The sequence below is a fragment of the Leptinotarsa decemlineata genome, unplaced genomic scaffold, assembly GCF_025532065.1.
Source record: "Leptinotarsa decemlineata unplaced genomic scaffold, Ldec_3_MD MMD2_tig00000576_RagTag_RagTag, whole genome shotgun sequence".
Classification (NCBI taxonomy): domain Eukaryota; kingdom Metazoa; phylum Arthropoda; class Insecta; order Coleoptera; family Chrysomelidae; genus Leptinotarsa; species Leptinotarsa decemlineata.
Window position 1 is genome coordinate 8,164,912 of NW_027412551.1, and position 17,539 is coordinate 8,182,450.

The following is a 17,539-nucleotide window of genomic DNA, read 5'->3' on the forward strand; positions in this document are numbered from 1 at the left end:
CATAAGTACCCCGCCTCTTAATTGCTAACGAAATTCGTACCGCTTAGAACCCTTGATTGCATTCTATTCCACCTATGCTGAAGTGATAAACTATATTATATGAAACAGAATAGTATTAAGGTAGTCATGGAGTTCAAAAGTAAACTAGATAAAAACAGACCCTTGGTTTTTATGCAACGTGCACATCTCCCATAAGCCATGTCTCATTCTGCAGTCTGTAATATGTTCTAGCTTCTACCACTTTTAAGTAAACCTACCTTAACTGGTTCCCATATGACAAGGTGACATGTGACGTCAAATTCTATTCGAAACATAACCAAATACTGACATAAGAGTGGATTTTGGTTTTTGAAGTCCCAAATAGAACTAACGGAAAATGTCAATAATAGTTTCGTGGCATGTGTACGGGCTTGGGAAATGGGAACATTTTTGTTAAAGTGTATAATAAATTTAAACATCTAACGAGGTTTATAATTAAAAAATAAGAATTACTTCATTAACATAGTGATTGTTGTATTCCTGGAGATGCTTGTTGACCTTATTGTGTACAACTGTTGCGATTTTTGTTACAATTACTCAAAATGTTCCAGATGAAATTACGACCTATTTTCAAATATACATTTACTGCTGCTGTTATTGGGGGCACAGCACTAAGTTTGAGATCTAACCAATATCAGCTAGATTCTATAGGTATTGTGAGATTTAGCAGAGCAGCTTCAACGGTTTTACAAATAGGAATTATTTATCAAAAAGATTTATATGGAAAACGATTGGACAAGAAAACAAAAGAATATAAAGAACTGAAATCAATTTGCCATAAAAGAAGTGCAGAGAAGTTATTAAATTTGTGTTGTACCAATAAAGGTGTTTATATCAAAGTAGGGCAACACATTGCAGCACTAGAATATTTATTACCCACAGAGTATGTCGAAACTATGAAAGTTTTGCACTGCCATGCTCCCACAAATAAAATAGAAGAAGTATATAATGTTATTAGGGAAGATTTGAAGAAGGATGTAAGTTTCATTGAAATTTTTTCATTCTGTATAATTCCACAGTGCTTGCATCCGATAGACACAGCAGAACCAGTATTCATAATTAAAGGAGGCTTTTCAGTTTTGTCGAACAAAATTCCTGACTTAAAAATCATTTCAAAATTCACACTTCTGTTGTTTCACTATATTTGACCTTAAAAAAAATCTACTCTGGCCTGCGAGTCAATTTGTTCAAGACACATTCTGATTTGATGTAATAGATTGCCACAGTATATAAAATGTTCTAAATCTATGAGACAATTTAAAAAAATATGTTGAAACATAAATTCCAATAGATAGTAAAACTCTACGGGTGTAAGAGAATTGTTTTGATTTTATTCCCCCAATATTCAATATTTATTACTTTATACATTCGTTGCTATTTAATACAATCATTTTTCATTTGAATATTTTGACTTATCAAAACTGTTTTTGATGGAACTCCTTAATATTTCAATATTTTTCCCAATGTAATATTTCTATCTATCTTGACTCGCAAATTTCAAATCTACATTCATTTGTGTATTAGTAACTTGTAAGCTATTGAATCAAACGCTCACATATAGACCAGAACATTTTTCCAATTGCAGCCTTTTGAAGTATTTCAAAGCATCTATCCTGAACCTTTGGGTACTGCCTCCCTTGCGCAAGTTCACAAAGCTGTACTGAAAGATGGTACAACAGTTGCAGTAAAAGTACAACATCCCTACGTACAAGGCAACTCTAGAGTAGATATGAAAACAATGGAGTATTTAGTAAAACTGATGAGTTGGGTCTTTCCGGAGTTCAAATTTCAATGGTTAGTCGATGAATCAAAGAAAAATATTCCACAAGAATTAAATTTTGCCCAAGAAGGTCACAATGCTGAAAAAATAGCCAAAATGTTTGAAGATGTGCCATGGTTGAAGATTCCAAAAGTTAGGTGAGACGTCGTTGATTTAATTAATGAGGGATATTTGACTGACGTCTGCATTTCTAAATTAACTGCATATTGGATGCACGACTCTGAGAAAGAATATTCATGAATTAATTGATAGGAAAGGGTCAAAAAATAAAAATGTATATACAAAAAAAATTTCATCTATAAATTCTAATTGTATCGCATTGTTTCACACCTATATTGAATGAACTGTTATAACTAAGGTTCCTTTTCACCATGCTAAATACATTTAAAATTATCTCCATATGTTTGTCAATGTTTATCTATTTTTTTTCATGTATATTTCAGTGCTCGGTACCATGTTTGAGTTTTTACACTGGTCCCGAAAGTCACACAGGTAGGGAACATGTTAGATGATTCCTAGAAATTCTAGGTTAACCACAAACGTGTGGTAAGCTCCTTTTAGTGACTTTGTGCATAAGTGGTCTTTCAACGCACGTTTCGCTATCCAAGTTAGCATCATCAGGAGATGATGCTAACTTGGATAAATACGAAAATACGGATACGGAAATTTTGCACTATGCAAGCAAAGGTTTGAATCTCAATTATTTGGAATCCTTGGAAATTCATAAGCATATGTACATTGCGAATGTAATCTGCTAAATGATCAAATCGAAACTCGCCGGTTTTCAAATTAGTGTATCCATATTGTCACAGGTAAACAAATTTCAGGTACTCAATTGAGTTAAGAACCTCTGTTATTACCTACAGTAGATATATAGGACAAACATTATGATTTATTTTCAGTTTGTTGTAATTGTTTGAAATTGTCCTTATAGGACGAAACTGCAGTAACATTAGTTACAAATAATAGTGGTAAAAAACGTAAAGTTTTATTTTTCATTTGTAAATATATATTCACCAATATTTTCCATGTATGTGAACGATACTCAGATAGAAGTCCTGGGAGGTATAAATTTTGTAACTTCATTCTACAGGTCACTATTACCACCAATGATTAAATTATCACCCTTAAAGTGTTCAACTTATTTTTTCAATCTATTGCAAGAGCAGTGGTGAATTCGGTGAAAGTGTATTTTGAGTTTGTCAGATTTCTGTACCACATTTTGGAACAATCGCCTCAGATTCAAATTATGAGAAAAACTCAACAACTGATTTTTTGTTTTGCCTTCATTAAAAGTATATGTGTCAATTGTTCATTCCCCAATAATCTAACGACTTTCAGATGGGACTTGACAACTCCTAGAGTGCTTACCATGGACTTCGTAGAAGGGGGACAGGTTAATGATCTGAATTACATCAGAGAGAATAAAATAGATCCCATTGAAATATCTGATAAATTGGGACAGTTATATTCAAAGATGATTTTCATTCATGGTTTCGTACACAGTGATCCTCATCCTGGGAATATTCTGGTAAAAAAATCTGAGAAAGGACGTTGTGATATTGTTTTGTTGGATCATGGATTATATGCGGTACGTTCAGGTTTGTGAGAAGTGTGGTTTGTTTCCTCATACTTTTGTCCTTTCTACAGAAATATATTTAGATTCATTAACAAAACAAATACAATACAGATAGCATTTTACTAATAATTTTTCAATATTTCAACTTCTTTTCAGAACCTGAAGGATGAATTTCGAGTAGAGTATGCAAACTTATGGTTGAGCATTCTAAACAGAGACCGTAAAGCCATGAGGGAGCACTGTCGAAATTTGGGTATAGATGGTGATGCATATGGATTGTTTACATGCATGATCACAGGAAGAACTTGGGACAGCATTGTTAGAGGTATTGATAAGTAAGTAATAACAATGGCTACTTTTTCCGAAAATAATAATAATAATAATAATAATACATCTCAGAATCAAATAATACCAATTTGAGGGTCCATTATCTCAAGGTGTTGTTGCATTACTAAACACTTAGTTAGATATTTGCCAGTAAATTAATAGAAATATCTTATATATTATGAATAAAATCAACTCTGGTGAGGTTTTTTTTCCTTAAAAATGCAGATTTGTTTGTCAGTTTACCGATTCCGAGTTCAACTTTTCAGTTGCTGGTTTACTGATTAAAAATTAATAACGAGATAATCGAGAAGTTATTGTAGACCTGAAATTAAATTTTAGAGAGTATGCAAGTTATATTATCGAAAAAACATCAACAAAAATTGGGATACTTTACAGGTGTTCGTTAATTAACAAAATAGTCAAAAATTATAATTAGTAGCACTATATTTGCACAGTATATTTTCTAATTCAAAATGAGAATTGTAGACTTTAAAAATTGCAAAAACTTTCAATAAGAATAATGTCCCAAACAGACCTCATACATTTTACTGTGAATTAGTCATGTGCTAAATAAACAATTATTATAATAATATTTTAAAACGTTATTAGTCATTATGAAGAGCTGGCCTTTACATTTATGAGACAAATATCATAATAAATAAATTGAGCAACTTATGTTTGTCTATAGTTTGTTATAACAATAAATGTTTTTTTCCTGAGTTCCACTTTTAAAATCTATGAATTGCTACCCCTTGGTCTTTCCATATAGATAATGTGCCACTCTCACTTTTCCAAACAAAGTTTTTCTCAGATGCCCAAACTGTCTATCACTACCACTATCACTGTATGGTGTCTAGTTTTAATACTGTTATTCATGTATGTATGAGCTGAAATTGAATAAAGAAAACTTGAATGCGAAAAAGCTCTTATCCTCAGGCTTCAACTATGTTTGAATTTTAAAAAATAATGCATTGATTCACATTTTATTATTGCAGGGAGCAGCTGTCTAAAAACGAAGTGAAATTCATGAAACAGACTTTTACTGGAATTCTTCCACAAATATCTGAAATTCTACAAAACGTTAACCCACAAATGCTGTTAGTTTTTAAAACCAATGACTTGATCAGAGGTATTGAACACACTTTGCGAACTGGGGCTCGCATGGGAGCGTTTCGTGTGATGTCAGAGTACTGTGTCAAATCAGTGTACAACCAACGATACAGAAGATCGGAAAATAAGCTGGAATCAATGAGAATCTCGATATTACAGTTCTGGGCTCTACTCAAAATTAACATTTATTACACCTTTTTGAATTTGAAGCAGCTCTCTAGAAATATTCTCAGCTGATAAACTGAAATCGCACAGGTTTACTGCTTCAGGAAATGTCAGGGGCTAGGTTGCTCCATGGGTATTTTATTTACAATTGTTTTAATAAATATTTATTTAGAGTTTTGCCTTCTTTCAGTTATCAATAAACGTTTCCCAAGCTTGAAACAAGAACATATTCCTGAATATGTATATGAAATTATTAGTGGTACTCGGCTGTGTCAGGAATGTAACGTTTCAACTAAGGAGACAAAGAAAAAGAAATAAAACATTAATTTTGATGTAATACATTATTTCTTTCTGTATTGTTTATTTCTTGAAAACTTGTATTAACAATTTTAAACAGAAATAAACACAAGAAGAATCACTCTCCAGGCGGCACTTTCATGTATCATGTAAATATTTCATTTTTGTCACATTGTGCATTGCTACGAGGGGTATTGGAATGGAAAGTGTGCTCAATGCTGGCCGATGATAAATACGAGGGTAGTTCAAAAACATGATTTGTGTTTTTTGTGATGATTTGTTAATTGATTCTCATGAATTCAGTCAATAAAAATTGAAATAATTATTTCAATTGAACTGAAGCCACAATTCAGATTCATAATTCATCATATAGGTATTATAATAATAATAATGTTTATTCACCAATTTCATAATGCAGATTTGACATTTCCTTAAAAATCAGTTACTTTGTAAACAAACATGGAAACCCCATAAAAACTCATAGTCGTGATTGGTTAATGTTAGTATATAAAATGTTATTTTTCTAGATTACAATGGCGAGTAGAACACCCTATAATAAACATATAAGAAGATATGCTATACTTTCACATTAGAACAGTGAAAACAAAAGTTACTAACACAAGGTAGAGTACACCTGAAAGAAAATGATAAGTACTAACAATGTAAGAGATTTGAGAAGTCTCATGTATACGATAGTCTGAAAATTTCGTAGGCTGACATACAGACTTCTTAGTTAACCCTAACCTTCAAAAGGCACGTATCGGACTATTAGTTTGTGAAATAGAACATTTTGAGTGAAGCAATTCGGATAAAAAGTTATTTCGTGTGTTGATAAAGCATTCCTTTTTGGAAAAAAAAAACTTTTGAATTCAAGGCTTGCCTTGATAAACATTATTCGGACTTTGTACCGGGAAAATCAACCTTTGAAAAGTGGTTTGCTAATAAGTTTAAACGAGGTGAAATGAGCACCGAGGACGGTGGACGCCACAAAGATGCTGTTTTTTGTGGTTTAAAGGCGTCAACTACGAGGTCATTGGTCTAAGAGGCTGTTACTGACGAATAGGTAAAAGATGTCTACAAAATAGTTATGGATGACTGCAAAGTGAAGTTGAGCGAGATAGCTGAGGCTCTAAAGAAATCAAAGTTACGTGTTAGACATATCGTACATGAATATTTGGGTATGCGAAAGCTCTGTTCAAAGTGGGTGCCACGCGAGCTCACAATCGACCAAAAACAAAACGAATTCATGATTCTAAGCAGTGTTTGAAACTGGTCTACAATAAAAAACCTGGAATTTTATGCGTCATGTGACAATGAATGAAACACTGCTCTATCATTTCACATCGGAATCAAAAAGATCGTCATCTGAGTAGACTGCACATAGTGAACCGACTCCAAAGCGTGCATAGACGTAACAGTCGACTGGCAAGTTTGTGTCATCAGTATTTTGGGATGCACATACTATAATATTCATCGATTATTTTGAAAAAGAAAAAACTATCAACATCGACTATTACATAACGTTATTGGAACATCTGATGGCGAAATGGCGGAAAATGAACCCATTTGAAGAAAATGGAGGTGATGTTTCATCAAAACAATGCACCGTGTCACAAATCAATGTAAACGATGGCAAAATTGCATGAATTGAGCTTTGAATTCCTTTGGCATTCACCGCATTCTCCTTTTGATATTTTAATGTAGTAATAAATTAATTTTCCTGATATACATTACATTTATAGTTTTTAAATCGATACATATTAGAAAGCTCAAGCGTATTCACTAGGATATAATTATAATCTCTAATTATTGAATTCAAATACTTCGTGGAATAATGTCCTACAGAAGGTGTTATTACATTACTTTTGTCGACATAAAAAAGCTATTGTAGCGGTGAATTAGTGCAGTGGTAGTGTGCCCGACATCTGCCGCTTGGTCCGGCAGAATGTTTCTGATAGATATCGTGTTAACGTATGCAGCACAATGTGATATTTCAGAGATGTCGATGGCACAGTTCTGTAAGCTGGTAAATTGTTAATATTCCAACAGCCTTCAGAAAAGGGAAAATATAATTTGTATTCAGCTATGGTATCAATATACGAAGTCCTGTTAATGTAATATTTTCAAAAAAAAACTATTCAAATATTATACTCAAATGATATACTAATTTTGAATTTTCACTATTTTTAGTGGTTGTATTTTCTCACTAAATATTCATGTTAGTTTTTCTAATAAGAAGGATGGAGAATTGTCGTATTTTATTTTCAAGGTCATAAGAAGTCGGATATCCCCTATTGAGGACTCCTATCTGTTTTATTGTATACAATGATAAATTCAGTTCACCTGGCAACGGTGTCCTCTGTAATCTAGAGGAGATATTGAGCAAAGTGGCGCTAGTGAACAAGTGAACCAGAATATTTTGTTTATGAGAATATTTTATGTTCCCATTGTACAGTTTTCACAATCATAAATTTTTCTATTGTTGATGTAATTGATATAGAGATCAATGCTTTTTCTCTTCTTAGTTAAGTATAGCCCAACTCTTACAAGTCCATGCCAAAATATTGTCCGAAATGTTAACCTATGATAGCAAAGACAATTACTTGAAAATTAATTAATTATCAATATGTGATGGAATCGGTCGATACCGATAGAATAGAATATTTAACTAGAGGCACAGAATATATTTTCTGTAACTGTTACCAAACCGCAAGGAGAATGAGGCAATGGACCTAATATTTCTAAAAATGCATATAGTACCGCCAAAAACACGTCAAGTAATAAATAAAAATACAACAACCTTAATGCAACGCTAGATTGAGAAAATTTGTCTAGTCAGGTATTTTTGAAACTCAGTAGATATCGGATTCGCTGTTATTGAATCATGGTGCCTTTATTATCATTATTTATAGATTATTATTGATCTCTAGATTTGCCTTCTTGTATTTGATCAATGTTGAGTTACCACAATTGTTATAAATATCACATTATATAAATCGACGCGACGGCCCAAAACCAAAACTTTGGAACATCCCCACTTCTCTTTCTTCGTCTCTCTCGCCCTCTAGAGAAAACATACTTTATCTATGCTCTCCCTCCCTCTGAATTAGGTGAAATTGTTAATTCAACCTGTAAATGCAAACGTCTTCAATGAATAATATTAAACTTCAATGATTTTCTTAATTCTAATCGCCAAATAATGTGTTAATTATCGTTCAAATATACTAATACTATATTTCTCTGAAAATATATTAAGGCACGACATATTATTTATAAACTAAAGCAAATCTTTGGCAACATTGCAAAAACCTGATAAATATAAAATGTAAGTGATGTGATGAAAATGATAAATGTAAAAATTTTGTGGGTTGGGAAATGGAATGGTAGATAAATTTGACAAGTGGGATGTGGATGCGGTTTTGGAAAGCCGATAAGCATTTTACTTTTTCTATATCACACTGGTGACGAATGAATAAAACAATGGATCTGGAAGAGCCAATGTACAAAGGGTTGCTTTTGTTACCACCTGTTGGAAAATTACTGAAGGTATTTGTATAAATTACCAATGCATAGTTACCATTTCATTTTAGCCATATATTTTTTCCACTCTAGAAATCTTGGCAACAAAGATACTGCTTGATTTTTAAAGCTAGCAAATTTGGAAGAGAAAGGCTGGAGGTGTATGAATCTGTAGATTCGAAAGAATCCAAAATAATCACCCTGGAGGACTGTATAAAAATAAACTCAAAGTCACCTACAACATTCGGTGTCACCACAAGAACTGCCGTTCATGAATTTGGAGCTTTAAATGAACATTCCATGAAGGAATGGCTAAGTGCAATAAGATCTGTAGCTTTCCCTGAAGAGGCTTCTAAGCTCACTAGCATTGAAGAAGATAATGATTTATATTGTTCGTCTGGCCAAGGAGTTTTTAATGTTAAATTGCACCCTTCTCCTGTATCAGTAAGATGCGGTTTGGAGAGCAAAAATTATACTTTAGTGCTGACTTCAACTGCGATACAGCTTATGAATATTGCAGATAATAAACTTTTATATACTTGGCCTTACTGTTATATAAGAAGATATGGGTACCAGTCGGATAAATTTACTTTTGAAGCTGGAAGAAAGTGCGAATCTGGAGAGGGAACATTTTTCCTAGAAAATCCGAATCAGCAAGAAATATTTAGGTAAGTGAAATATTTAGAACTTGAAAAAGTTGGATAGCTTTTGCAGCAATTAAATAAATCAACATAAGTAACCAAACTTCACTTATATAATGATTTTTAGACAGTGACGGCTCTGCATTGCATTGGATAACAGGGGAGACTAAAGTTATAAAGACTATATACACACAGAAAAGCCTGCCGGAGGCGCGAAAATTTTTTGGGGTACCGCACCTATTTAAAGCAAAATACGTAATATTTGCATAAATGTAAACAAAACTTGTGTATTGCCGAAAATTATACGTATTAAACTGACCAATGAAAAAACAAAAACAAGGAAAAAAGGTTGTCTTTGAGTTATTTAATATAAATGAACTCTTCTCAGTCAATAAATAATACTTTTCTCTTCCAATATAGCAGTTTTGTTAAAAGTTGCTACAAATATTTTATGAGCACAAGTACTTAATTATGCTTATAAAAATAGGTTTAAAAGTAAATTTTATTGCCCAGCAAGAACCAACGAGGAGGTGAGAGTCGTGTCTTGCCAGGAAAGGAAAGGAAAGAGGGTAGGAAGGAAGGTTAAATCTGGTTTGTTTAAGTGAATTCACAAGGCACCTGCAAACTACTTTTAATCGGCGGTCATTCAAGTTCAATATAGTCTGCGAGGGTCCCGCATTTTGAAAGGTGAATTGAAAGGTATATTTTGTAATTTTGGATAGGAAGGAAAAAAATTTAAAAAAAAACTATAAACATAACATTTAACCAAGACGATGTAGCTGTTGCTATATTTTGTTTGCTAAACAATTTTAATTTACAAGACGAAAATATATGCTCCTTAGATTTAAAATATCTTTCTGTAGAACGAGGTAAATTTTTCAAATCGGAGTATCCTATTTTAGACCATGTTTGGTATTCGGTTTGTACAGTAAATAAAACAGAGGGCCAACAAAAAAGTTTTTCTCGTTTGATTGAGCCAGTTAATCAATTGCATTTATCGTACCAACTAATATTAAATCCTCGATTTTGTCGATTATCTGAAGCTTTAATTGAAATCAAATTTGGTTGAGGCCTTCCCAGAGTTTTAATAATGTAAAATTTATTATCATATTATGAAGACTTGAAATTATTTGTCAGCAACCAATCGACTATATCGTCAGATTTTTTAATTTTGTCCAACTTATCCATAATAAATGGAAAAAAAAAACTTACCGAAAAGTGAAAACACCTTGAAATTGAAAGAAAACACTTTAAAAACATATTAAAAATATTACCAAAAAGCACTGCTATAATACAATACTACCTGTTTTATACACAAATAACAAATATCATGAAACACTAAAACGATTTACCAAAATATTTTTCAGTCCCGGTCCGTCACGGCATCCCGTCCGAATAATTAAATAAAAAACAAACGCAGTCGTACACTAACGGATACCAACTGGAGGCTAGCCTCCTCTAACGCAATAATTTCCGCAACCAAAATTACAAATCGGAACGTATGTCGCTGGTTGAATCAGTCTCGCGGAGCTTGTGTTTTTTAAAACGGTCGGAGGCTTCGCTCCCTTGCAACGTAGGCATTTATTATTTCTGGTTAATGGTTTATTCGTTCATGGGCGGTGCGTTTGAGGTTTGTTGATGCAGGATACAGTGTAGTACGTACTACGTAGTGAGTGATAGTATTTTTTCGGGCATATTATGTATTTATATTAAAAATTAATGGTAAAGTAATGATACCCAAGCATTTTTAGAAAAAAATCATGATAATTATTTGTCAATATCTTTTAATTTATTGAGATGAATATCCTCAAATTTTATGGGGAGGCTAAGCCTCCCTTGCCTCCTCAGACGAGCCGCCGCTGTTTTTAGAGATTGAACACATAATTTATTGGATATAAACACAGGTTTCTAATGAATGTTAAGTGTATGTGGATACATCAGCTTGACAGTTGTAACTAAGGGTGGATTCTAAAACTAATAATAATAATAATAATAGATATGCTATACCATATTAAGCATTCATTTGTTGACAAAGCTTGAAATGTACAAATTGTCATTGATTATCTTGGAATATTTTATTGAAATAATCGACTACATTAACCTAATTTAACTCAATCCTAACTAATAATGATAAAAAAAATTGTTGTTATACAATTCTCAAGTTAGTGTTTAAATCATTTACGTATTACGCTGACTTAAGACATCGATTCTTGATTTTTTTTACATGAATTTATTCTGTTTGGAGTTATTTATTACCTTTCTAATAAAGTTATATATTTAGATATATACAATGATTTTGAATAGTTTGCCATAATTGCACATTATAACTATTGATCTGTAATTAGTAGGTAACCAACTGCCAGATTTTTTACTGTATCTTAATCATAATCGTGGAAAGTCGGGAACTTTCAAAATCATCAGTCGAGGACAAAAACTGAGACGAAGATATAAAATGTATAAATGATACGTTTCCTGAGACTAAATTTAAGACAGAAATTTTAAGATAAAGACAGGACTATGATGTCTAAAACGGCCTTTAGTGTTTTATATCTTATTTCTGAAAGATAGCTTTTAAACCAGTCATAAAAAACCATAAAATAATTACATTGACGATTTTGACTTTTGTTTTCAGATGCCTTGCTACCAAAATGAAATCCATGAAGAAAATGCTTGCCGGCGAAAGTTCGCCAGTGCTGGACTGCGGCGATGCCCTGCACGCAGCTCTGACTATGGAAGCGAGATCTAGAACTCCTCTGCCACCTTCCCCTACGGCGCCCTCGCTCCAAGACTGTACAATTTCAAGCAAATCTCAATTTGTATCAAGTGAAAACGATCTGATCAAACCAAAACCGTTCGTCAAACCAAACATAAATATGTTGCCAGCTGTTAAGGCGAAACCTATGAAACCTCCTAGGAAATATGCGCCTAAACCACCCCCTGATAGTGATCCAACATATGAGCCTATAGATCGAAAGTATGACGAGGTAGAAATTAAATGCAATGCTTGGCAAACTTTAGGCACAGACCCGCCTAGTCACACTGAAACAATAAGTGATGATGCAGAGTATAGCTCCTGGGGTGAAGTCAAGCAAGAATCAGAAATTTTGAAGCAAAAACAGCCTCTCGCACCTGCCATCATCACTAGAAACACAACAGGTGCCATTAGTGGTAGATATGATAAACTGAATTTTTTTGGATCCACCAGCAAACTAAACGCGAATTCTCCCTATAAGCAAGTTTTCCCGATACCTGTGAATTCGAGTTTTGAGCCGCCCTCTTTCAATGACTATGACGAAGTCCAGTGTTTGAACACTGAAGTACATAGTGCAGAGAAGGAAGTAATCATCGACCCAAAGGAGAAAAGGGATGCCAAGGTGAATCATCAGTTTCACAATGAAGAGGCATATGCCGTCATAACAAAACCAAAACGGGTCTAGTCAGATTTTCTTCATCGAAGTTAGTTGAAGGAATTTGTTTGGTAAAAGAGAAAACAGGTCTGTTGACGAGGAATCTATTTTATAAAAGCAGGAATCTATTTTATAAAAGCTTCCTTAGCCATAACTATTATGTTCTATATGAAAGAGCGCTGAACAGAGTTTTCAGTTTTTGATGGCAAATTTTTTATATTTGTTCATTTTAATGAATAGATTTTTTGTTCTATATCGTCTTGAATACATTCCAAAAGGGAACAACATTTTTAGAATATCATGAATCTCGAATTTTCATAATGAAATTGAGGTTTTGGCTAGTGAAACCATGAATGGGGATGTCTGACTTTGCAGTGGCCTGAAAAACCAACTTAGAAACATTTTCACCTGTCACGTCATTATTTTCAGAAACTACAAAAAATATTTGAAGTATATGAAGCTGCCTATGTAAATATATGTTATTCAAAACTTGGTTACATATATGGGCATTTATCATGTGATGGAATTGGCCGATACTTGATGAAAATCCATAACGTGTTCACGTAACACTTTATTTTGAGATTTTCACCGAACAGTTTACAAAATCGCAAAAAAACGCAATACATGTTTCGCTATACAATAGCTTTCTCGAACATTTTCATACTTGAAATTCTAATTAATTTATGCTTTATATAATAACAATTTGGATCATGCTACCTTCTACCTACGCAATTGTTTGTGTATCTTTGTCAATCCCTAACATTCTCATAGCACGAGAAGAAGTAGACGAACAAACACTAAGAAGTCGACAGCATGATTCAGAATTAAAATATAAGGGTTGTTACTGAGTGCTAACCCAGACAAGGACAACCCCCTGTATTGAGCTGGCCCCAATTGCGCCTGAACAGAAAGCATCGACCAATAAAGAAGAGAGAGAGAGAGAGACTACTTATTTTATTTTACCTGAGTCTAGGCAAAACCTTATTGAAAATTTCAAACATCATTAAAAAAAATTTCATCAAATGAACATGTAATAAACTAATTCTAAAGCGTGCTTCATAACAAACTCATTAAATGGACATGTAATAAACTAATTTACCACAGTAAATTTTCAGAATTCCTAAATCTTTCAGTTTCTAGGCATTCCAAAAAGTTTCTCTTTGAAATTTAATTCTTCATAGTCGTCAAAAGACGGTTTGCAAAAGTGGACTATGAATTCTTCACATTCCAGAAACTACTTCTATGTTCTTTTATTCTTTGGGAAAATGTTCTCTCCGTTTGGCCAATATGAAGTTTTGGGAAAGAACTTAAAGTCAACTTATATATTCCTGACACAGTAATTTTGTCTTTATTGTTCTCAATAAATTTACTTAAATTATTATTTGTTCGGCAAGCCATGTATGACTCTATCCTTTTCAAAAAACAAGTGATGTTATTGGTGGATTCAGTAAAGTATGTCAATTTCCTATGACATAAATGACTTGTTTTCACAGTTTTTTTGGAAAGAATGAGGTTGATGATATCTACCTTGTAATCATTGTTAACAGTGATTTATTTAATAAAATTCAGTTCTTTCTGATCATTACTTTTTGAGTGGAATATTCAACAGTGTGCTTCACCGATTATTGAATCTTTCACATTTTCTTTTAATTTGTTACAACCGGTTTCGGTTTATTAAACCATTCTCAAGTAAACTGAAGCAGTTTGAAAAACAAACCCTTGAATATTCAATTATATAGTCAATGTCATTTAGCTCGGCTAATTAAACTTGTACATGAAATACCAAAATTTTTACTTGAATCATCAATACCTTATCTATATGTGATTAGTTTATTACATGTCCATTTAATAAGTTGGTGGAATTTTATTTTATCATGTTAAAAAATTTCAATCAGTTCTCATCTGAACTCAGGTAAAATAAAATTACATAGAAGGTCATGTGATCCAAATTGTTACTCAATAATGCACAAATTAGGTAGAATTCAGTCAGTATAAAAACTCTTGGGAAAGTTATTGTATAGCGAAACACGTATTGCGGTTTTGTGAAATGTCCAGCGAAAATTTCACAAGGTATTCTGTATTATTTCCTGCAAGTAAATGGAATTTTCAAATTTTGTGACAATGGGAAATTGATTAACAATTTTTTTTTCAAGGTCACAAAAAATCTGACATCTACGATATCTATTTTCATGATTATATGGTTTCATGTGCCTAAACAATAAACTTTTATCTATTAGAACTAATAGAAAAATAGTTTTATACTGATCATCATTCACCAACTTGCTTCTGATTGAAAAAAATGAGTAGTTTCAATGAATTATTTCTTTTTAATCTTTAAGAAATATTTTTTAAAGGAATAACTACAAACCAAATATTTTCCACTGTATTTTATTGTTTTCGCTTGAAATTGAAAATCTGTTATTGTCTGTAAAATTGACAATGCAAACTGATATAATTGAAAAAAATTTCATTTTGAGTACTTAAGTTTTAAACTCAGTATTTTCTTGTAAATTTATTATCGATTTAATGATCTGGTGTACCAATCTCTGTGATATTTTTACTGGATCCATCACAATTGTAAATAGTTTTAATGATTCAGAGTGCCTTATTTTTGTAATTGTGAGAAAAGTACTAATGATCTGATAATAGTATTGTTGATCTGACAAGAGTACTGTTGATCTGTTAACCTTGATAGTTATATTTTTTTATGAAAAACATTTCTATTTGCTCAAAGGAGAATTAATAATCGAATAATTTATTATGTTTTCACACTAATATATTCAAATAGATAAGAGTTCCATGAAATGTAACTTTCTATGTTTCCTTCATTATCAATTTGTTATGCCCTCTTTATTACTGATACCGTTTTATGTAGGCCAAAGATTTTATAATTTGCAGTACAGTTTTTGGCAAGCTTCAATTGATTTTAATAATTGAGAAATTTCCTTCGTTCTTATGTCAACCTTGGAGTAAGGATTCTTTGTTATAAGGAAATATGAAAATTAAACTGCCATGATAACTTACCTTGATTTTAATGAATTTGAATTAAATTATTATTTAATTTAGCTCATTTTCAACACATGATTACCTTTCCTCAGAAATGATGTGTTTGATGAAAAATAATCTAAAAGTTGGGTATGATTAAAGGTTGGATATATTAGCTTGGTGTCAAGAGTTTGTGTACATATTCAAAACTTGGATAAGTTGAGAAATCATTATAAACATCTTTGGTTAATAACATACCCCGAATATTCAATCTGCAGAGAAATAAATGGTCAGCTGTTTTGTGTAGTGTTTTTAAATTACTTTTCATTCTCTTTGATATCTTTCATTAGTAATCCAAATAAAGATGTGCAGTGGTTTTATTAATATTAAATTAAAAAAAATTAATTCTCTTTAAAGTAATATAAGTTCCAAGAAAATAATTAACTAGTTAATTGGACAAAAAATGTTTCACAATCACTTTCACGATTGGAACTACATATTTATCATTTATTTTATTTAAAATAAGACAAATGTCTTTTCTTCTAACATAAAAGATACAGTTTTATACAGAATATGCAAAAATGAAATATATTACAAGATTTAAATGAACACATAAAAAAAGTCATCCGCTTATCTTCAGAGCTTCTATACAATCACTTGTGGATATTTTCTTCACAGATTCTCCTTTCTCCGCTAATATTTCCTCAATATTTCTTTTTCCATCAAGATCAGTAAACCATTTTAAGTTATCTGCTATTAAATGATTGTTATTACAACCAGAACACTTCACTATCACCACTCCTTTATTATAAGCAACTTTTGATATGTAATTTGTATTCTTAGTACTGCAGACTTTGCAGGTATATCCTAAAAATAGTTTTCCATTCAGTTTCCCCAGTGGTTGAGATTGTTTTTCATTTTTTATCGGAGAATATATTTCCGGTATGGGATTATTTGAATAATGTTTAACAAAATTCAACCAGTTATTTTGTTGTAGGTTAATGCCAACGGCGATTTTTTGTTGAAATTGAGCATTTATTCTTCTTATAATAACACTAGTAACTATACGTGATAACATCTTCAAATTATTACGGAAAAACAGTTTTTCACTTGTATTTCATTTCATTTTCGATTAAAAAATAATGACAAAATTGTCAAATAATGTCATTAAAAAAAAACAATTTCATTACTGCCAATTGTCATAAAGTTATTAAAGCAGCGTTGCCACACGATATTTTCGTACTGAAGTTTAAATAATTTAGTAACAAATTCAGTCATAAAGTAACTTTTGTTTGCTCAATATATCAAGGTCAAATTTTCATGACCTTTCAAAACTAAAACCCAAAATTTTATGAACAAATCAATGAAAGTTTTGCATAAGCTGTCAAAATGTACTTGAAAACTACAAACACCAACAAAATTATCAGAATAGTAGAATTGTTATTTATGAAAACAATAAATAATTGTGATAACGCGATAAAAAATATCTAATAGTAATAATACCTAAACATTTCACAGTTACTAAATGTTAACAGGAACTGCGTTCCGTTTTCAATAGAAACAAGACCATTCCATGACTCAAAGCATGGTTTCTTTTAAATTGCAGGACTTCGCTTCGAAACATGGAAAGCCAGTATAATAACTCAACAAACATATGTTTAATAATTGTAACTAATCTTCGAAGGCTAAT

At 32.0% G+C, this 17,539-nt stretch overlaps 2 protein-coding genes across 3 annotated transcripts; both read left to right on the forward strand.

The window, feature by feature from the left end:
* The first annotated feature begins 299 nt into the window (after window positions 1-299).
* On the forward strand, window positions 300-5,337 carry Adck1 (aarF domain containing kinase 1). 2 transcript variants are annotated; one of them, XR_002722648.2, is made up of 6 exons: window positions 300-1,016; window positions 1,625-1,956; window positions 3,161-3,410; window positions 3,555-3,733; window positions 4,721-5,133; window positions 5,191-5,337. XR_002722648.2 is itself a non-coding variant. In XM_023165267.2 (5 exons), exons 1-5 carry the CDS (start codon window positions 582-584, stop codon window positions 5,070-5,072), a joined length of 1,548 nt encoding a protein of 515 aa, XP_023021035.1. In that variant the 5' UTR covers window positions 300-581; the 3' UTR covers window positions 5,073-5,171. The 2 variants fall into 2 exon arrangements, 1 of the variants encoding a protein (XP_023021035.1); XM_023165267.2 differs by lacking the exon at window positions 5,191-5,337 and having other exon boundaries at window positions 4,721-5,171.
* Window positions 5,338-8,444: 3,107 nt separating this feature from the next.
* On the forward strand, window positions 8,445-15,887 carry Dok (docking protein homolog). The gene is made up of 3 exons (XM_023165277.2): window positions 8,445-8,843; window positions 8,910-9,484; window positions 12,090-15,887. The coding sequence occupies exons 1-3, from the start codon at window positions 8,766-8,768 to the stop codon at window positions 12,892-12,894; spliced, it is 1,458 nt and encodes a 485-aa protein (XP_023021045.2). The 5' UTR covers window positions 8,445-8,765; the 3' UTR covers window positions 12,895-15,887.
* Window positions 15,888-17,539: the final 1,652 nt, after the last annotated feature.